This window comes from Ostrea edulis, chromosome 1 (genome assembly GCF_947568905.1).
Source record: "Ostrea edulis chromosome 1, xbOstEdul1.1, whole genome shotgun sequence".
NCBI lineage: Eukaryota > Metazoa > Mollusca > Bivalvia > Ostreida > Ostreidae > Ostrea > Ostrea edulis.
The window spans coordinates 108,512,527-108,535,879 of NC_079164.1; the positions used below are offsets into that span (position 1 = coordinate 108,512,527).

The 23,353-nt window shown below is 34.9% G+C and overlaps 2 protein-coding genes across 4 annotated transcripts in view; one reads left to right on the forward strand and one right to left on the reverse strand.

Moving 5' to 3' along the window:
• LOC125666734 (uncharacterized) overlaps positions 1-6,175 on the reverse strand; it is a 19,971-nt gene extending 13,796 nt beyond the window's left edge. The window contains exons 1-6 of one of the 2 annotated variants that reach the window (XM_056153244.1): positions 6,066-6,175; positions 4,865-5,072; positions 4,522-4,674; positions 3,857-4,062; positions 3,687-3,750; positions 688-861 (exon numbers count right to left, since the gene is read on the reverse strand). In XM_056153244.1, coding sequence (XP_056009219.1) covers positions 688-861; positions 3,687-3,750; positions 3,857-4,062; positions 4,522-4,674; positions 4,865-5,035 — 768 coding nt within the window. In that variant the 5' untranslated portion in view covers positions 5,036-5,072; positions 6,066-6,175. Of the gene's footprint in view, positions 1-687; positions 862-3,686; positions 3,751-3,856; positions 4,063-4,521; positions 4,675-4,864; positions 5,073-5,877 lie in introns of both variants that reach the window. The other variant, XM_056153245.1, reaches the window with a different exon arrangement.
• LOC125666725 (uncharacterized protein C20orf96-like) lies at positions 6,159-22,371 on the forward strand. Of its 2 annotated transcripts, XM_048899972.2 has the most exons (12): positions 6,159-6,358; positions 7,133-7,316; positions 9,437-9,591; positions 13,243-13,301; positions 13,500-13,599; positions 13,768-13,867; positions 14,188-14,267; positions 17,017-17,094; positions 17,451-17,552; positions 18,192-18,257; positions 20,904-21,046; positions 22,164-22,371. In XM_048899972.2, exons 2-12 carry the CDS (start codon positions 7,139-7,141, stop codon positions 22,222-22,224), a joined length of 1,122 nt encoding a protein of 373 aa, XP_048755929.2. In that variant the 5' UTR covers positions 6,159-6,358; positions 7,133-7,138; the 3' UTR covers positions 22,225-22,371. The 2 variants fall into 2 exon arrangements, 1 of the variants encoding a protein (XP_048755929.2); XR_008799770.1 differs by lacking the exon at positions 22,164-22,371 and having other exon boundaries at positions 6,183-6,358; positions 17,451-17,622.
• Positions 22,372-23,353: the final 982 nt, after the last annotated feature.

Genomic DNA, 23,353 nt, shown 5'->3' on the forward strand with positions numbered 1-23,353 from the left:
TAGAAAATAGCACATGTAAAACAAAATGATTTGTGCTAAACACTAAAAACTGTTTAATTGTGTTCAGAATTAATTTGTAAACTGAAAAATCTGCCTTAAACGAACTTTTACCAGTATATTTAACATATGTAAACAAAAACATGGCACGAGCCTTGTTTACATGACAAAGAATTGTGAGCTCTGTATCTCCCATGTACCTCGACAAATGACATTCATATTTATGCTGACCATTAGAAATGCTTAAGTTAAGCATTTTTTTTCAGCTCAAATCGTGTCCATACCCCTTTAATATAACAATAGAAATGAATTCACTATGTCTGATCAACCTTAATATGCTACAAATAGTATAATGTTTTCAAGGGAAAAAAAAATAATCTAAAGTCTGTTCTTAAATTATGGACTTATTGAAAATTCATATCATCTGTGGAAAAAACTTTGCCTACAATACACAGAACAATGTTTCAATGACACAGAAACCACACCCGTGAAATTTTCTCCCAACATAACGGTAAAATCTTGACACTTCATGAAAACTGGCTCCACAAAATTTAATTAATTCCACAGTAGTTATTTATTAAAATCTGTTATTAATTTTGTTAATGATTAATTATCATTAGATCAGTATTCAGATTATTAATGAAATGCAACAAATGTACACAAAAAATAACTTATCTAAATGCCACTTACCTGTGAAGAACCTTGAACAGACATATCCGACTCGGACACCGTCTCCCTGATTGGTTGCTGAATATGATTTAAAATGTCTTGTTTCACTGGCTGGTTGTCCGAGTAAGAGCCACTGGACGACTGATTGGTTAACCTGGATTCTGATGATGATGATGAATTGCTTGTTAAAGGCTTCTGTAAAAGAGGATTTTAAGAACAATCACATGAGGTCTGCTTGTCGCTTTGTCTACATCTAACAACACTTAAGGAAACAACACACTCACAAGCTGTGTCTACATCTAACAATACTTAACACACTCACAAGCTGTGTCTACATCTAACAACACTTAACACACTCACAATCTGTGTCTACATCTAACAACACTTAACACACTCACAATCTGTGTCTACATCTAACAACACTTAACACACTCACAAGCTGTGTCTACATCTAACAACACTTAAGGAAACAACACACTCACAATCTGTGTCTACATCTAACAACACTTAACACACTCACAAGCTGTGTCTACATCTAACAACACTTAACACACTCACAAGCTGTCTACATCTAACAACACTTAACACACTCACAAGCTGTGTCTACATCTAACAATACTTAAGGAGACAACACACTCACAAGCTGTGTCTACATCTAACAACACTTAAGGAGACAACACACTCACAAGCTGTGTCTACATCTAACAACACTTAACACACTCACAATCTGTGTCTACATCTAACAACACTTAACACACTCACAATCTGTGTCTACATCTAACAACACTTAACACACTCACAATCTGTGTCTACATCTAACAACACTTAACACACTCACAAGCTGTGTCTACATCTAACAACACTTAAGGAAACAACACACTCACAATCTGTGTCTACATCTAACAACACTTAACACACTCACAAGCTGTGTCTACATCTAACAACACTTAACACACTCACAAGCTGTGTCTACATCTAACAACACTTAAGGAGACAACACACTCACAAGCTGTGTCTACATCTAACAACACTTAACACACTCACAATCTGTGTCTACATCTAACAACACTTAACACACTCACAAGCTGTGTCTACGTCTAACAACACTTAACACACTCACAAGCTGTGTCTACATCTAACAACACTTAACACACTCACAAGCTGTCTACATCTAACAACACTTAACACACTCACAATCTGTGTCTACATCTAACAACACTTAACACACTCACAAGCTGTGTCTACATCTAACAACACTTAACACACTCACAAGCTGTGTCTACATCTAACAACACTTAACACACTCACAAGCTGTGTCTACATCTAACAACACTTAACACACTCACAAGCTGTGTCTACATCTAACAACACTTAACACACTCACAAGCTGTGTCTACATCTAACAACACTTAACACACTCACAAGCTGTGTCTACATCTAACAACACTTAACACACTCACAAGCTGTGTCTACATCTAACAACACTTAACACACTCACAAGCTGTGTCTACATCTAACAACACTTAACACACTCACAAGCTGTGTCTACATCTAACAATACTTAACACACTCACAATCTGTGTCTACATCTAACAACACTTAACACACTCACAAGCTGTGTCTACATCTAACAACACTTAACACACTCACAAGCTGTGTCTACATCTAACAACACTTAACACACTCACAAGCTGTGTCTACATCTAACAACACTTAACACACTCACAAGCTGTGTCTACATCTAACAATACTTAACACACTCACAAGCTGTCTACATCTAACAACACTTAACACACTCACAAGCTGTGTCTACATCTAACAACACTTAACACACTCACAAGCTGTGTCTACATCTAACAACACTTAACACACTCACAAGCTGTGTCTACATCTAACAACACTTAACACACTCACAAGCTGTGTCTACATCTAACAACACTTAAGGAAACAACACACTCACAAGCTGTGTCTACATCTAACAACACTTAACACACTCACAAGCTGTGTCTACATCTAACAACACTTAACACACTCACAATCTGTGTCTACATCTAACAACACTTAACACACTCACAAGCTGTGTCTACATCTAACAACACTTAACACACTCACAAGCTGTCTACATCTAACAACACTTAACACACTCACAAGCTGTGTCTACATCTAACAATACTTAAGGAGACAACACACTCACAAGCTGTGTCTACATCTAACAACACTTAACACACTCACAATCTGTGTCTACATCTAACAACACTTAACACACTCACAAGCTGTGTCTACATCGAACAACACTTAACACACTCACAATCTGTGTCTACATCTAACAACACTTAACACACTCACAAGCTGTGTCTACATCTAACAACACTTAAGGAAACAACACACTCACAAGCTGTGTCTACATCTAACAACACTTAACACACTCACAAGCTGTGTCTACATCTAACAACACTTAAGGAAACAACACACTCACAAGCTGTGTCTACATCTAACAACACTTAACACACTCACAAGCTGTGTCTACATCTAACAACACTTAACACACTCACAAGCTGTCTACATCTAACAACACTTAACACACTCACAAGCTGTGTCTACATCTAACAATACTTAAGGAGACAACACACTCACAATCTGTGTCTACATCTAACAACACTTAACACACTCACAAGCTGTGTCTACATCTAACAATACTTAACACACTCACAAGCTGTGTCTACATCTAACAACACTTAACACACTCACAATCTGTGTCTACATCTAACAACACTTAACACACTCACAAGCTGTGTCTACATCTAACAACACTTAACACACTCACAAGCTGTGTCTACATCTAACAATACTTAACACACTCACAATCTGTGTCTACATCTAACAACACTTAACACACTCACAAGCTGTGTCTACATCTAACAATACTTAACACACTCACAAGCTGTGTCTACATCTAACAACACTTAACACACTCACAAGCTGTCTACATCTAACAACACTTAAGGAGACAACACACTCACAAGCTTTCTCGTTGGAAGATTTCCTTGCTGGATCCAGTTCTTCTGGAATCTTGCCACATCCAGTCTACAAGTAAAATGAAAAGTTTGATGTAAGATTTTTAGATGAAAGCTATGTGCGTAAGTGAATCTGTCATTATTTTAGAAATCCTCGTCTTATATCTACAACTTACACTGTGTCATGAGGCAACAGAATTTCCACCCTCTCTGGATTAGGATGATAATTTGTCAAGTATGCATCTAGCTCTCGCTTCCCACATGTAATGTCTGCCAACAGGTGAAGCAGTTGATCATCATCAGTTTGGGCCGAGTTCGGAAACTGTAACCCGTCTTGAATGTCCTCTGTGTAGCCCATCAGTTTCATAATTTCCCTTCCTCCCTACGCACAAAATAAACAAAACCAGTGTCATAATTTCCCTTCCTCCCTATGCACAAAATAAACAAAACTAGTGTCATAATTTCCCTTCCTCCCTAAGAATTTATCAATGTTTTATTAAACATTGAAACTGGCTATCAAACTTTACCAAACAATATCTGGTCTGCCATCTTTGTTTTCAGCTTGAACACAACAACATAACTGCACGTCAAGGACTATTTCCATGCAAATCTTGTTATTTCACAATGAGTTAGCACTTAATAATGCCCTGGATATTGTAAACTAAAACTCTCTAGAATATAGGAACATTTCATTGCTTAAAAATCCAACAGGTACAATTAGGTACTCAATGCGAGTGAATGCAAGTTCAACAACCCCATAGTATCAATACATTCACAGAAATATTGATCTAGAATCTCTTACTTACTTTGTTCTTATATTTTAGATATGAATGAGACTTACTATTACACAATCCACTCTGTCTTTGAAGATATTGTTGGAGAATTTGACAATTCTCCACATTTGTGACCTTTCAGAGGGAGACTTCAAAAGATGGCGGCAGTACTTCTCTAGAATGTGCAAAGCGATCCCAATCTTCTTAATTCCCTCAAAAAACTGTCAAAGAAAAGTACAACTGTAACACTGGACTACAGAGAAATAATCCCATTTTGACGAACGACATATTCAGTTTCAAAATTTAAATAATTCTGAGTTTCACTCAATAAATGCCAACCTCAGCCAATAAAATACATACTCTTATGATAATAGATTCATTCAAATTTGAATACAGTACAAAAAGCCGTACATTGCTGTTGTCCTTGAAGAGCTGTTCCATGGGAAGCAGACGATACCTCTTTCCCAGCGGACAGTTGATACAGATAAGTCCGTCAATGAGGTCAGATGTGTCCTCTGAGCTCCGTAATGCCTCGTAAATCCTCGACTGAAGCTCATTAATCTCTACGCACCACTCCTCCATTTTTGTAGTTAGTGTATCACGTCTGTATTACTGTTTTCTACATTGTAACAGAAATAAAGCATTGGACATGTCGAGGTTCACAAAGCTACTTCATAGAGATTCTAGATCTGTATCTGCGTTTCCTGTCTTTCTTGTTCTGAGTTAGCATTGAACAACTTGAAATTCAAATCAACATAACTTGTTCATACAGATATGTTCAAAAGTTTCATATTGACTCACTTAGAAGTTTCGTTAACTTGAAGAAAAATTGTGGCTAAAGTTGCAAAAAATAATTATAGAGATAACATATGACTCATTTCAAGCTTCTTTCGTTAACTCAATATTGCTAGCATATCAATCAACCATCTAGATGTTGCGTTACATCAATTATGTACTTAATTTCAATCATTCATGTCTGATTGCATGGATGTAATGAAATTATCAGAGAGGCCAAGGGAGTTGGAAACAATTTTGCCATCCAGGGAGCCATATCATTTTAAAAATATTTTTTCTTCCTGTGCATGATTTGTTGTACACAGTTTAGTGATATCCTTTCATTAATGGTAATGTCAACACTCACTAACTGCAACGTGATCCCCCCCCCCCCCTTAAATCCTTCATATGAATTCACAACATTCTTTTTTAAACTTATCAAAATCATTAATGTTTTACCCTATCGGACAGACCTTTAGCACCTTGACCACCATACTCACAAAAGGAAGAAATTTACACAAATGTCAATCATATGATAATTAAGTTAGAGCAGTGTCCAGCATTTTTAATGGTTTTCCTCGATCAGCGTCGTATTACCATATTGTCCAAACATATTCTTTTCATAGAAATAGAATATTCCGAACGTTTACCTTTTCAAAGTTATCAAGCGTTTCTCTGCCTGAGTCTGGGTGTGGCATTATATATAAGATGCCATGCCATACTCCGACATGACACTTAACGTTACAGATGACATTAAAAACGGAAGTAAATATCACATACATGTTAACTTGAATAGTGCACAGAACAACATTTAGAAAATGAAACACATTCAACTTACATCATCCTCCAATAGATGTTTTTCTTATCTATAATCAGACTGTGGTTTTTCCGTTACTACTTTCATTTTCTTATGACTCATACAGTAAACAATGCGGATGTATCAGTTACTTCCCCTTACTGGAACTCTTTTGTGTACGCATGGAAACTGTTTACAAATGGCGGATTAGTCAAAATTTTCTAGTTTTGTATTTTGGGATGGGTTTTACTAGTACAGCCGAAAGGAAGCAATTTGTTGAAGGAGTCGCAGAAAATATAAAATCTTAAAAAAGAAAACTTGACAAAACCTGAAAGGTGTGTTTACGATTTTCATTCATTGCACCACAGGTGCTTGGATTTTAATATGATTACATACATAATTATTGAATTATTTACATATGTATTTGTGTTCATATGTGAAGACACAAGCACCTGTGATTGCCAATGTTGAATGGATCCCGAAATTTAGTTTTTATTTATTTTCCAGCAGCCGTTCAACGGAATAAGTTCTTGCCATGCAACTAATTATCAATATATTGGCCTATTGAGTATCTATCTTAGGAATATTTTCAGGGCCTGGGTCTGACTCGCTAATTTATAGTGATGTTGATATGGGGGGAAATGTATGTCATTTTAAATTTACAATTATTCCCACTGTAAATATTTGAAACAGTTTAGATTTTTTCTTTAGTAAAGAAATAAGCATATGACTGTTTGAAATCAGTGTTTTTGTTGTGAAATTCATGAGGGTGGCGAGAATTTATTCTTGGTACATGTGGTAAGATTTAGATCTATGCAAGTTTTTAGAGTTTTAAACAGTTGTGTTACAAATATTAATCTCTCAATGTTTTATATGATATGCATCTATTGAAATTAAAATTAGTGGAAAAACTGTTAATATCTGTTGGCTAAATTATTACTAACTCTATCAATAGATTTAAGTGACTAACAATATCTAATTGCAGCTTAATAGTAAAGATATACATGTGTAACAGGAAGGGAGAAAATTCAACCAACTTACACAGGTATGTTTAAAGTGCTAAAATAAAATAGAAATTTAAAAAGATTTCTTTTAATTTTATTGTACAGAACACGATGGCTACCACATGGGAAGTGGCTGGTACAGCTGGTCGAGCCTCACAACTGCAGACTCAGATCAGCAAAGAGGATCTACTGAAAACACTGGGAAATCAACTGAACATGGATTTCTCTCAATATGAAAAATGGACTAGAAAAACCAAAGTTACAAGGCCACCACCTCCTCCAAAAGATGGTAACACCAAGAAACCAAACTTTAAAATTTTTGTAAAATATTCAAATCTTTTCTATTTCATGTGACTCAAAGCTAGGATTTGCAATAAGAACTAATATCTGCCATATCAATTAAATATTAGATAAGATTTGGGGGGGAAATGATTTCTATGTTTATCTTATTTACAAAAAAGCAAGATGCCCATCATCAATACCATCAACCAATGCACAATATAGTTTCAGGTCAAACTTGTTCATTACTTTTTGCCTTTACTTTTGTTATCACAAAAAATTGAGCCATTTCCCATAGTTTCTCAGAAACATTACAAGACTATATATATCACGAAGTATTTTATCATCATTCAATTTCAGTATTGGAGAGTGTCAGTTGCAAGCATCACCGATAGCTCTCTTATTGTACTTATCTACAGTTATTACCACACCACACATACATACATTGCAGTTGCACAAACACACATTAAAAAGTAGTGATGGAATATACATGCATGTGATTAATGTAAACTGATGTAAGTCATTATTTCATGACACCTGATCTAAATCATGAATTGAATTTAAGGGTTATACATAGATATCATGATCAAGAAATAAACAAAGCCACAATTACTGTAAAAATTTTGTAGGGGTTTTAATTTCAATGTACTTGTTTAAAGGACATATTAATGCATTTGAATTGTCTACAAACAAAAGAAACTCATGAATTGCAGTATGAGGAAGAACAATTCCTTAACCACAGCAGTCCTTAAAGACCGAGAAAATAAGCACCGCCTTCAAATTTACCTGGTCTGTGAACCATTGTCAATCAGAGAAATTAAGCTTCAGATTGGATGCTAGAAATTGATGAACATTTAGTTACTAGTCTTTGTGTATACCTTATCTATCTTATCTGGTGATCGAGGTGTCCGTGCAATCTTTTGATGCTTACCGAGAAGGAAACGGTTTTGGCTTTTTCATGTAGAGATAGTCACACAATAATAGTAGTAAATTTTGCATACAGTAACCTAAATTATAATAAAATATATTAGGTTATGCTTAGGAATGGGTATGATTGATAATAATTACTATGGATTGTTGTTGTCGGTTCCTTTTTATTTCCGTGCAGTATCACGGGTAGTGTCCACACTAGTGGGCCCCCTTCCAGGTATCTGGCTGGCAGATTGTTGAATATAATCTACACGGACATCGATTTTATGCTAAACAGATTAATTATGAGTAAATACATTGTACGTTAATGAAATATTGTTTACACTTGAATATTTATAAGCGTAATTTTCCCCTCAAAACATGGCGACAAGAGTACATGTAACTGTCAACTTATTGGAAGAGAAATTAGTTGCTATATAAGGGCCCCTTTCTTGCAAATAATGGTTGGAATTGGGATCCAGAGTAAGAACAAATTCTTTGTCTAGACCAGTTATTAAAGGAACTGTCAGAAAATCCGAATGTCCTGACTGTTTTTGTAGGCCATGTGTTATGGACGAGTCACACAGACAACTTTGGTACTGAGCCAGAGAATTCTGGTGTGCGGTCCAGAAAAACTAATTCAAACAGAATAAAATTTTCTTAGCTGAAAATTTTGGAATATATAGGTTTCAATGGCTAACGTTCTCATTTATATAAGATAAAATCGAGCTTTAATCTTTACATGTTTGATTCATTAGATTTAATTATCAACGTTTTGATTAACCTAGGCCTGCACAAGAAAAATGACTACCATTAATTTTTCAATCTTACAAAAACGTACAGGTAATGCAGGTAACACAGATAACATCCTGTGTATTTGGGACGGTATATACAAGCTAGCAGGGTTCCCTCGGGCTCAGGGCTTCACACCTGCCTTAAATTAGCTCCGCCTTGCACTTAACTTACCTGAGGAAAACCGACTGGTTGAAAACCTCAGCCTTTAAGGGAACATGCTTTTTTTCTCAAACCTTGAACATTTTTTACCCTACAAAAATTAGTTATATAATACTACAGTTGTTTTTTCCACAGTCATGGTCAAGTTTATAATTATAGTTTCCCAAAATTTATGTTTAAATATTGCTATTCAAAGATGAAAAAATTGCATAAGCTCCTAGTAGTTGGTATTACAATGCAATACAACTCTGAAATTCACAAAACCAGGTGGAAGTAGAATGTTGATGATAGGGAGAGCCAAATCAGCTGATTCCTGTTCTCACGGCAAAAATCAGGGCCATACAACCTACAGAGAAAAAAAAGAGGCAGCCAAAATGGTAGGGGTGAACAAGGAAAGAAATGAGAGGATGAAAATACTAGAGGTAGGTCAGCCAATACGTTTTATAGGTTAACTTAAAATTCCATGAAAGCTGATTAATTGATGAAATTTTTTGTAATGTTTTCATCTGTAAGTCGGTATTTATTTTCAATAAATTCAGATGTTTATACATGTGTTAAATACGGGTATTGCTAAAACACGGAACGGAAAACGAAACGGAAGACGGAATTACAGAAAACAGAAAATATTGTGTGCAGTAATATAATCTAATGTAATCCATTAGCACACACCTTATATTCTAATAGAAAGTATGTTTTGAGAAAACTTACATGAGTTTCATTTCAAAGATATTCCTCTATATAAAATTGATAGTAGTCTTAATTTAAAGAATTAGTTCACCTGTATGGAGCACCAAATCAATATAAATTCAAATAATTGAAGATATATTTAATTATTTGAAGATATCAATTTTGTGAGAGCAAGAAATGATTTGATGCGCACATTAATTCAATTGATGAGATCAATAATTGATTTGATATGCCCATCAATTCAATTATTGTTTTCATCAATTCAATTGATGCGCGCATCAATGTGATGGAGTTATTGCTCACAAAATTTAATTTGAAGCATGGTATAATGATTTGATGATCTCTGTAAGTCAGCTGAAGACATCTTTAATTATTTACAATGCTTTTATAAAAGGAATTAATGATTGCATCAATTCTTTAAAGAGAGCAATTAACAATTCAATTAAAGAGATCATATTAAGTCAGATGTGGATATATTGAATTGAAGATATCTCTAATTATATAGGCCTATAGTTGCTCTCTGTAAAAAAAAAATATAGTGCACATCAATACGGGCTATTGGAACTAGAAAATTTTGAAACTCTTCAGAAAAAGAAGTTACGAAAATTATGCGTCACTTGGGCACTCTTCTATACAAAATAGTGATGGCTAAAAACGTCTGATGACTCATTTCAGATTCTGATTAAAAAATATCTGCCTGGTTTGAAGATTATTTTTGAGAGTGTTGCAAGTGAATGCCCTAGTACCAGAACATGATCGAGTTATTGGGTTAAATTTCTGATGTTTGGTAGAGGAGATAAAACAAAAAAAAGGTCTATTTCCTCGCCATATGTGGATATTAATGAGATTTTCTCGTGTCATCAAAACAATCGACGTTGCATTAAAATATCACATACAACATTTGTTATTAGTGCATGCAATTTAAGATCGATTTATTAGCTGGTCACTTGATATAGTAGCGGTGAATGGTAATAGAAATGCAAGGTTGAATCGATGAATTGAACTCATACTTGTACTGAAGGAGACGTACACCTCCCCTCCCCCTCTACAATTTAGAGGTTTGGGCAGAACTACTTTTCTTGCTAAGTAAAATTTTTCATATGAATATAACGACACTTTTTTCTCTGTTCCTCCACCCCTGAACTTTCAAAAGTGATGTTAAACTGTGTCTGAACTCACTATATCTGATAGTAAGTAAGTAACATGTGCTTGGTTACTGAAAAGTTGCCCAAGTTAACGTAGAAAACATGATCTCGTTGGACACAGAGATGGGGCGATTACATTGTAAATGTAATTGATTACGATTACTTTGAAAATCTATGATTACGATTACACATATTTTGAAAGTAATTGATTACAATTACGATTACTGTGAAAAGTAATCATGATTACGTTTAATTTAAACAGATTTAGACCTTAGTTGCTATTGAATACATGCAAATACTGTAAGTATAATATCATATAGATATGGATAAATCTTATGATGGCACACATAACATACATAAGCTCTATTTGTTATCTTTTAAATAATTATTTTAATATAAATATAAAGTAATCATTGTAATCATTATTGTAATCATAAATTACGATTACTTTGCCAAAGTAATTGATTACGATTACGATTACTTTGCTTTAAAAACAAATGTAATCAATTATGATTACGATTACTTAAAAAAATGTAATCGATTGTAATCAATTACGATTACTGATTACGATTACCCCATCTCTGGTTGGACATACTAAATATTAAAACCGCAATCTGATTAAAATAAGATCTTTGATCCGCTCCGTTATTGTTATGTCGCTACACTTTGTGTAGCGACATAACAATAACGGAGCGGATCAAAGATCTTATTTTAATCAGATTGTTAAAACCGGGACGGAATCGGAGACGAAATAATGGTTCTGATATTCCGTATTGAATTAATGATAATCATTAATTCAGTTGAATGTGCACAATAATTCAGAATTGAAGATATCATTAATTATATTTGAAGTGATTGTTAATTAAATTGTTGCATGCATTAAATGAATTGATGATGTCCTCAAATGATTAAATACATGTATATCTTTAATTATTTGAGTTTGTGTTAATTTGGCACTCAATACACCTGAGCTGGAGTAAGCTTTTCTAATTGCAATGTGTCCATCATCTGTCTTTTTCACCTTCCTCTATAGAACAAAGTACTGGGCCAATTTCAACCAAACTAATTGCCACAATGTATTGTTTTTGTTGAAAGGATTCAAATTATAGGGGGTGGAGTATTTAAAAAAAAATCTTCTGAAGAACCAATTAAACAAAAAAGCCAATATTTGCATTTCTCCCAGAGATTCAAACAAGAAGGATGGGGGCCACAAGTTTTACATTTCTATACGTACATCGGAAAATATGTCCAATCTATATGCAAGCATCTTCATATAGTGTAGATTCAAGTTTGTTCATACCATGATACACTTGTCTTGGGTGGGGCCTATATGAAGATGGGTCAAAGTTATATGAGAATGTTCTCAATGCTGGAGTGGGAGTGTTCAAAGGTTTAAAGAGTACTAGATTCAAGTTTGTTGACAATATGGCCTTTGGGGTCTGGACATGGCCACAAAATGGGTTTAAGATACATAGGAAAATGCTCTTTAAAATCTTCTATATACCCACAAGGGTACAAAATGTCAAATGTATATGCAAACATCCTCTTATAGTGTAGATTCAAATGATGACATCAGAGATTCAAAGTTTTACATAGGAATATGTAGGAAAATTCTTTCTATACCTCCATATGCCTTGAGATGGAGGGGGGGGGGGGTTGTTTTACCCTTGTACATCTGGTTTCTGTATTGTCCATCCCACATATTGTACAAAGTTTGTCCAGCTAAATCCAACTTTAGTTATCAAGTTAGGACGTTGACATCATGCAGGGTAAATATAGTTATATATATACTATGGTTGTGCATTGATATTGTCAGGGGTTTTTTTTCTTGAAATTTTCAACAATTCAATGTCATTTTACAGATTTCAATATTAACATTCACATTTTATATAAAAACACTGAAACATCAATTGTCCTACACACTGTAATGCAGAAACATCAAATGTGTTTTTCAGACACTCTGTATAATAAGCTAATTAAACTTCATTGTCACCATTATACTAAATTTTCTGTGCTTCATTCAGCCTACCACAAGGGCATTATCTTTGTCTAGTTAAGTAGTTGTCACTTCCTGACACTTGGTCCATGGTCGGACTCTATGGTCATTGGGATTTAACGTTTTACATCAAAATTAAATGCATTTATACTCAGGTGAGTGTTGTGGCCTGTGGGCCTCTTGTTGTAGGCTTCAGTGAATATTGAATTTGATTTCATGGTTATTTTTATCATTGTTTTATACAGTTAAGAATTAGGACCAGGAAGAAAACGTTAGAGGAATATCAGAAGAGAAGCAGGGAGCTGTATCCTTTGATATTGTTAGATTTTATGAAGCTTTCTGAAATTGTTCGATTATAGACTTGCACTAGCTAGGGGAAAATGTTTTACTCAAATGTTTAAAAAATGCAATACAAAAAGGTGAAGAAATAAAATATACATGTATAAATTAAAAGTTTTTAAAAATATCTTGTATGAATTGTGTTTCTTGACCAAAACTGCAGTTTGGAACAAAATATGAAATTGAAAGAGAGCATTGAAACGGATGAATATGGAACATTAAATGCAGTAAAGGGCCTGCTTAGAAGATATGAGAAATACAGGGTAAGGAGGTTTGAAGATATGAAAAATACAGGCTCATGATCAGAAGGTCATGAGATTGAGCCACGCTTGTGTAAGGAGGTTTGAAGATTTGAAAAATACAGGGTAAGGTTTTTGATTCACAACCTTCGAAAAAGGTGTGTGATGAACTTGATTATTCTGACTTTTCAGGGTGGTATAACAACTTTGAACTCCAATTTTGTGAAAGAATTTGATGCAGCTGTGAGAGATCTAGAGGCGACAAGTAGGAGGATTGACTCGCAGCTTCAAGGTAATATAATAACTGAGGGAGAATGTAGAGATTGCCAATATTTCTCAAGATTAAATTATCACGATTTTGATATGAATCTTTCCTGATTTCATTTTGTTTTATACAAGTTCCTATTCTTCTTCTGGTAAAGTGATGGGCCATTCCTGCGGCATTGTCTCACTAAAGTTTATACCTTTATTATATGTATGTGTGTTAATTACTCATTTTGCAAATCCATTATCTTGGGGTTTGCTCTATTTTTTCTCTTACAGATTTGAAATGCAAAGAAGAATAGTGTAGCATTTCTTTTAAGAGTACAGTGTATTTCTGTTTTATCTTAGCACTGGAAAAGAAAGTCTCAGATCTAGATGAATCTTTGAAAGAAAAACAAGAAGAATTGCACACACTCATGAGTTATAAAGTAAGTGTAAATGTATATATATAATACATTTGTGAGATAAATCATGCATGATTTTAAAAATCCCATCAGTGCTTTCCATATTCATTTACAAGTGACAAGACATGCAATAAACTCCAAATTGACATATATCTAAATAATTATAGTGCTCTTTGATTATTTGAAGTAGTGATGTCAAAATTGTCAGTTATTCATAGTCTAATATTCATAAGAGTTCTATCTTACGTGTGTCTTCACCCTCCACATACTGTCTGTCCACACACTGTCTGTCCACATACTGTCTGTCCACATACTGTCTGTCCACATACTGTCTGTCCACATATTGTCTGTCCACATACTGTCTGTCCACTGTCTGTCCACATACTGTCTGTCCACATACTGTCTGTTCACATATTGTCTGTCCACATACTGTCTGTTCACTGTCTGTTCACTGTCTGTCTGTTCACATACTGTCTGTCCAATGTCCACATACTGTCTGTCCACATACTGTCTGTCCAATGTCCACATACTGTCTGTCCACTGTCTGTCTGTCCACTGTCTGTTCACATACTGTCTGTTCACATACTGTCTGTTCACTGTCTGTCCACTATCTGTCCACATGCTGTCTGTCCACTGTCTGTCCACATACTGTCTGTCCACTATCTGTCCACATGCTGTCTGTTCACATAATGTCTGTCCACATACTGTCTGTCCACATACTGTCTGTTTACATACTGTCTGTCCACATACTGTCTGTTCACATACTGTCTGTCCACTATCTGTCCACATACTGTCTGTCCACTATCTGTCCACATGTTGTCTGTTCACATACTGTCTGTTCACTGTCTGTCCACATACTGTCTGTCCACATACTGTCTGTCCACATACTGTCTGTTCACATACTGTCTGTCCACTATCTGTCCACATACTGTCTGTCCACTATCTGTCCACATACTGTCTGTCCACTATCTGTCCACATACTGTCTGTCCACATACTGTCTGTCCACATACTGTCTGTCCACATACTGTCTGTCCACATGCTGTCTGTCCACATACTGTCTGTTCACATGCTGTCTGTCCACATACTGTCTGTCCACTATCTGTCCACATACTGTCTGTCCACATACTGTCTGTCCACATGCTGTCTGTCCACATACTGTCTGTTCACATACTGTCTGTCCACATACTGTCTGTCCACATACTGTCTGTCCACTTACTGTCTGTCCACTATCTGTCCACATACTGTCTGTCCACTATCTGTCCACATACTGTCTGTCCACTATCTGTCCACATACTGTCTGTCCACTATCTGTCCATATACTGTCTGTCCACTATCTGTCCACATACTGTCTGTCCACTATCTGTCCACATACTGTATGTCCACATACTGTCTGTCCACTGTCTGTTCACATACTGTCTGTCCACATACTGTCTGTCCACATACTGTCTGTCCACATACTGTCTGTCCACATACTGTCTGTCAACATACTGTCTGTCCACATATTGTCTGTCCACATGCTGTCTGTCCACATACTGTCTGTTCACTGTCTGTCCACATGCTGTCTGTCCACTGTCTGTGCACATACTGTCTGTTCACTGTCTGTCCACATACTGTCTGTCCACATACTGTCTGTCCACTATCTGTCCACATACTGTCTGTCCACATACTGTCTGTCCACATGCTGTCTGTTCACATACTGTCTGTTCACATACTGTCTGTTCATTATCTGTCTGTCCACATACTGTCTGTCCACATACTGTCTGTCCACTGTCTGTTCACATACTGTCTGTTCACATACTGTCTGTTCACATACTGTCTGTCCACATACTGTCTGTCCACTGTCTGTCCACATACTGTCTGTCCACTATCTGTCCACATACTGTCTGTTCACTGTCTGTCCACATGTTGTCTGTATACTGTCTGTTCACTGTCTGTCCACATACTGTCTGTCCACATACTGTCTGTCCACTATCTGTCCACATACTGTCTGTCCACTGTCTGTCCACATACTGTCTGTTCATATTTATGATTCTGACTTTAGCAAATATAATCCATCTACAAAATCATACAACTTTAATACTAAATGAAAGCCAAATGATATACATGTATTAAGTTGTCTATATTATTCTATTAGGGGAGTAGCTGGGGGGAAATTAAGTCTAGTGGTCTGGGTCATATGGGCAGCTTCTGAGTTTCAAAAGAATGTATCATGTTTTACTGTGGTAATTTAGAAGTAAATGGTAAAGCTATTAATTTGCCGGCCCCTTTGTTTCAAAGATTTAATGAAAGAGTTTTCTTTTTCAAGAAGGAGTTTTTCTTGCGTCAGTGAGATTTTAGTATTCTACAATGAAATTAGTTAAATACACAATTCTGGCATTCAACATATTTCCTCATAGATATTTTATTTGTCGTGTCAATTGGTGATGTTTGAGATTAATTTTTTTTATTAAACTTTTCATTTGTACACAAGTTTGTATTTGGATATGGGTTGCTATGTCTCAAATCTCTCTATAAAAGTATATGTTCAATGGCTGTCAAAAACATTTACACAAATATTTAGCATTCTTGTCACAGTCAAACCTCATTATCTCGAACTTGATGGTGCCAAGAAAAAACTTTGAAATACCTGAGAGTTCTTGATATGGAGGTTAAAATACTTAAAGAAAATGTAGTTGGAACTTCCAATTCACTTCGACATATCCATGGTAACCATGATATCAAAGTTCAACTGTACTAGATTACAATTTTTCTTGGTATTTATATCAATTCTAGGATAAAGAATACCCAGTGAAAGCCATGAGAATTGCCACACTGCAGAAAGAAATACAAAACCTTAAGATAGCTAACCAGGTAACTACAGCAGTACCATATATACCCTAAAAAACAGGTGGAGATTTGCTAGTTTTATTCTTAAATTAGAATTAAAAATTAATGTGGTTTCATTAATTTTTATGGGAATTAAATTTCACTGATTTGTGTCATAAAAAAATTTTGATAATCAAAATTTTGTGGAATGCTACTATGTGTGTTTTTCTTCCATGAGCAATTACATTGTCTTTCATTGATTGCTTGATTTTATGGACTGTGCTACCACAAAAAGGCTAGCTAAACCACACCAAAAAAAAAAAAAAAAAACCAAAGAAAATTCATAGTAATCTGAAACTGATTTGACTATACATATGTATATGTATAACTTTTTTATACAGGAAGACCAAGAGGATTTAGAACATATAGTTTTCACAGAGTTAGAAAAGTATGAAAAGGAACAAACACGATCAGCCAATCTTATCACCAAAAGCATTACAGAGGTACGAGGGTTCACAATGAATACTGTAAAACACACGATCAACCAATCTTATCACCAAAAGCATCACAGAGGTACGAGGGTTCACAATGAATACATGTATGCTGTAAAACACACTTACAGCAAAGTGCTGGGGACAGTTTTGATTCATTATAAACATAGTTTGTTATATATTCAGTAAGTTCACGATATGTTTTGAAACTATGGGGAATAAAAATCACTTCACTGTAAATGTGAATTCATTATAAGTGTATAACCGTGTTTTACTGTAATTATGAAGCAATACTAGAAATATTATGTTTATACAGTTTCAGCAATAAACATTAATACATACAATTTACCCCGGATAAATTGAAATTCAGGGGACAGACCTGAATTGTTCATTATATCCAAAGTTCAATATAACCTATATATCATACTGGAAATATGCTAGCTATATACACACGTACCTGAACAGCGCACAGTAAAAATGTCAATTTGATGGAGTCTCAATGTTAAAATTCAAAATTCAGCAGAGAGACAAGTTTTGTTATAACAGCATTATGAATTATAACAAATATGATTGATTGCCACTATGGAAGATAACCACTTATTTCACATACAAAGATGTAAATAGAGAAAATTTCTATTTCTATTTATTTAGACAGCTATTGCTAGGATGCATCCAAGTCTGAAAGATATGGCACTTCAAAATATGGTGATGGCTAAGGTAAGATGATATTAACATTACAAGTATGGATGGTATGGGTATTTTCTATAGTCACGAAAAATCTTACAGATATAGCGAACAATTAAGAACTTTTGATTTAGTAAAAAAAATTATACGTTGTATGCCAGTAGAATATGATATTTCATAATTTGAGCCAAAGGGGAGATAATCAAGAAATAGTGAAAATAGGATAGAGTACGTGTTTAGAAAATCTACTTCTGAAGAGCAACAGCACCAGAAAACCTGTATGAAAACTTTATTGAAGAATGAAAATTCCTGTTTGTTCAAACCATTAATTAGTCCTGTCCTAGGGAAGGGATTAAAATCTTAGATCTTCTAAAGAATATGCCAATCTGATCGACATGCAAGCATCTTCATGTAGATCAACTTAAGTTTGTTTACACTAAGACCCTTGGGCCAATGCAGAACCACAAGAAGAGTTTTAATTTTCGGATAGGATATACATATGTATATTGTAGGAAAGTTCTGAATATGTGTTTATAATCTCAAGAACCACAAGAATGCAATATGTCAGTCAATAAGCAAGCATCTTCATGTAGTGGACCACTTTGGGCCTGGGCAGGGACACAATTAAGAGGGATTTCACATTGTACAGAAAAGTGTACAAAAAAGTATCTTAAAGATTTTCTCAAGGTGTACAAGGGTACAGTTTGTCAAATTTATATGCAAGCATCCTCATGAAGTGTAGATTCAAGTTTTACATAAGAATACATGTATGGTGGACACTTTCTAAAACTCCTCTTCTTCAGAACCACAAAAGTACAAGTGTACGATATATTGGATATCCCGCACGTAGTAGATTCAAGTGTGTTCACACTATGACTGGAACATATCAAAAACTTCTTTGAAAATCTTATTCTTATCATTTCATTGAGCATAGATAGATTGTTTAATGTTTCGTCAAGAATTTCTCACTCATATTGAGATGTCACCAGCTATCATGACCGGTATATTGATTTAGAACATAGATGTCAATGGCAAACTAACAACTCAACTTCATGACAAGTGGGATGACTTTAGCTGTGTGAGAGCATGTTCAGCATATGATCAATTTTTATACGCCTGCATAAAAATGTGGCCGTATTATGCTATACCACTGTCGTCTGTCTGTCCCTTTAACTTTGTCTTTGCAACTCCTAAACCCTTTGGGGGATTTTGATGAAACTCGGTACAAAGAAAGATCACAGTGTGGAGCTGTGCATATTGCAAGGGGAATGCTGTCCAATGTTTTTTAAAGGAGTTGTGGCCCTTGGACTTATTTTTTTTCTATTCAAAATACTGTCTTTGCAACTCCTCCTAAACCCTTTGGGGATTTTAATGAATTTTGGTACAAAGAAAGATCACAATGTGGAGGTGTGCATACTGCAAGGGGAATGTTGTCCAATGTTTTTTAAAGGAGTTACGACTCTTGGACTTGGGTTTTTTTTCTATTCAAAATACTTTAGTCTTTGCAACTCCTCCTAAACCCTTTTGGGGGATTTTGATGAAACTTGGTACAAAGAAAGATCACAATGTGGAGATGTGCATATTACAAGGGGAATGCTGCACCAATATTTTCGAAGAAGTTAGGGCCCTTGGACTTGATTTATTTTATGCAAGTACCTTGTCTTCGCAACTCATCTTAAAAATCCATTGTGGGATTTCAGTGAAACTTAGTACAATACTACAAAGGAAGATCACAATGTGTAGATATGTATATTACAAGGGGAATGCTGTCCCAGTATTTTTTAAGGAGTCACAGCCCTTAGACTTAGAGATGTTTAATGCAAATTACATTGTTACTGCAACTCCGACCAAATACTTTTGTGGATAAACCTTTCTTGCTTGTTCAAATTCCTGGGTCAATAATGTATGTGGGCATATCATGTACCAGTTTAGCGGGACCCTATTTTTGAATTAAGGCAAGCTACTGACAAATGAGTTGATGTTACATATGAAGGATTTGAACAACCTCATTTGAAGTCAGCATTTTGCAAATTCTATGGTTGTTATAATGATCTTATTTGCAAATACATTGTGGTCTACAGGGGATGCTTACTCCTCCTTGGCACCTGAACCCACCTTTGGTATCTCCAGGGCTTTGTGTTTGCCCCTCTCTCAATTTTATTTTTTTATGGGATTTATGATTATGAGATTGATCAGCTTTTCATTTGCAAGACCCACAAGGGTACAATAAAAAAACAGTTGAAGGTGAATATATTGTCAAATCAATATGGAAGCATACTAGCATGGTGTATAGAAATTCATGCTGTCACACCTCACCTCCTGGACCCAGGGTGAAGTTCACTAGAGGGGTTAAAATTTTTACATAGTAAAATGAATAACAATATATCAATATAATTAGGAAGCTTTCCCATGTATTGTAAATTCAAATTTGTTCACATTACGACACCCCCAACCAGGCCACAATTGGAATTCAACATTTACATGGGAAATGCAATTGCTCAGGTGAGAAATGTGACACATGGGTCTCTTTTTGGGGAAGAATACCACTTCAATTTGGCTGTACATGCTGAAACTGTGCAGCTTATAAGTGTTTTATTCTCTGTATGAGAGTCACTTTAAGAATAGTCATCGCATTTGAACCTGAAACAAATCTATATTGTTATTAATTTTATGATATAGGAAATAGAATTACACAAAAAGGAGCAGGACGGTTTGATCAAAGTCAATCAAGCTCTTGAAGCAGAAGTGAAAAAGTTGCTGCAAGATCCAAAGACTAACACACGTCTTCAGATGTTTCCAGAATTCTTCCCTAGTAGACAAAAGTAAGTCCTTAAAAGCCTTGTTTATGATATGCAAATATTTTGGTTATATGTAAAAGCATTCTTGATAGCAAATCTTGCTGTGCATGTATATGCAAAACATACTCCATTATGCAAATTTTCACAATTAAGTCTTGGGTTGGTGAAAATCTTACATTGAGAAAGGCAAAATTTTTCTCTCTGTGTAAATTGATGCAAACATATTGTATCATCATTATTTGTAGCATTTTCAATGGCATATTTATTGCATCATTATACATTTTCTTAACATGAATAAAGTACAAATATTTTTACGAGTCCTGTCTATCAAAATTGGTCTTTAAAAAAATAAGGATGGCAAAGAGCTAGGTATTTCATGGAGTGGTAAAGAGATGGTTTCTTCTAATATTCCACCCCAAGAAACATGTAACTGTACTTCCAATGCATATAACATATATGAAACAATTCTTCCTCCTGAATAAAGCCATACATATATAGAGAGGATAAAAATTCTTCCATGTTTTATGCATTGGAATCAGTCAGATATGCTTTTTGACAAGAGTTACTCATGTCATATTTCAAAAGATTTAAGTATTATTTAGAGGATCATATATGATCGATCTCTTTAATTGTTCAATAGATTTCAAATTTTTAAAAAAGTTCCCTTTTTTTTTGGTAGTAATTTTATATTTGCACTCATTACAGCCAAACTAAACTAAAATATATATCAATTGTAATTAAAAGATTTATATAGCGCCATATCAACATTAGTTCTCTAAAGCTCTTTACAAATGTAAGAAAAAAGATAACATAAAATCGATGTGCACATACATGTATGTGAATAAAATATTCATGGTGTCAGAATTAAAATGCATAATTATTATCATTAATATATAGCACCTAATGTAATGATATAATTACCCTAATAACACATAAAACAACCCTTAGAAATAATTAAATCAATCTATGCATACATTTTTTTTTTATATCGAGTGTCCTTAAAACGTCTTCACAACCCAACGGTTTACGATCCACTCCGCTTCTTGTATCGAAGTGGAGTGAATTGTAAACCTTTGGCTAGTGAAGATGCCTTAAAAGAGCATCATCAGTTTTACTGATTTTCATGGCGTTTCTTTTTCAGATGCACCCCTGACATGGAAGTTGTTTTGGACATTCCTACAAAAGAATGGCTGCCTATATAAACTGTTACTATTAACAGATGCTCCTGTAATACCCTTATTTGATTACGTTATGTACATGCCTTAAACTTCAATTTGCCTTATGTTATTGTTTTGAACATGCATATAGACTTTGTCATCATGTGATTTGAATAAACAGTATTCACACAATTTTTTTTTAATCAATCTTACGCTGCCAGATACAAATGGAGGTAACATTTGGGATGCCCTTTATGGTTTTGGCATTTGGCACTCGTGCACATTCATTAGTACGGATTCTATTCCCACAACTATGCAGTCATATTGAGATGTGCTACCCACAATGAAGAGCTTAATTGACAGACTTTAACCTTGCAGTTAGATAAATGATGAAGAAATAAACAAGTATCACATTTGACCTTTGAAGTTCTGCAATTGTGTCATTATGGATACCGGTAATATAATAATATCCTGTGCATTAAAACATTCTGGAACTACCAGAACTCATCAAATGTATATACTGCTGTAAGCCATTGTGTTCTGAAAGATAACATGAAGATGATGAATTTACTTTTTGAGGCAATTTGCCTTCCTCCTTACCCAGTATAAAATTGCAAATAGGTATTTGTTCAAACCTGGGCTGTGGTTATTTGTACTTAGTATTTTATATTTCATTTTGTAAAACATTACACTTGCATCTTTCAAGGATTACACCATGTCGGGAGATGAATTTCTAATCGTAGGAGGTAGGCTGCTTCAAAAACATACCAATAGACCCGGCCTTGCATTACAAGTTGGGAGCTTTAATCAACAAACTACCTGGGCAAATACCCATTTACTTAATCCCCTGTAATACTACCACATTCTTCCAGTTTCTCCCGTCAGTAAAATTTCTTGCTCTAGAAATTTTTGCACAAGACTATTTAGCCTTTACCGTTTGATTATTTATATTACTGGATCACTCATGAGCGTGCCTGGGAAGAAGTCAAGTGTTCCTCTAATTTCAAATTTAAAACTTATTTTACATGAAAAAGTGGTTTACAATACAAGACATGCTAAAAGTTCACCATCGTAACTGAAGAGATACTCTACCTTTTGAGAAATGCACATATCAAAACCACATACATGTCCAAGAATTGAATTTTTTTTAGTCAAAGTAACAACACAAAATTCA

Excerpts from the sequence above, each read along its gene's own strand:
- LOC125666725 (XM_048899972.2), top strand. The coding sequence starts at position 7,139 with ATGGCTACCACATGGGAAGTGGCTGGTACAGCTGGTCGAGCCTCACAA. Across the intron at positions 13,302-13,499 it reads CAGAAGAGAAGCAGGGAGCT|TTTGGAACAAAATATGAAAT; the intron begins GTATCCTTTGAT and ends CCAAAACTGCAG. Across the intron at positions 17,553-18,191 it reads TCACCAAAAGCATTACAGAG|ACAGCTATTGCTAGGATGCA; the intron begins GTACGAGGGTTC and ends CTATTTATTTAG.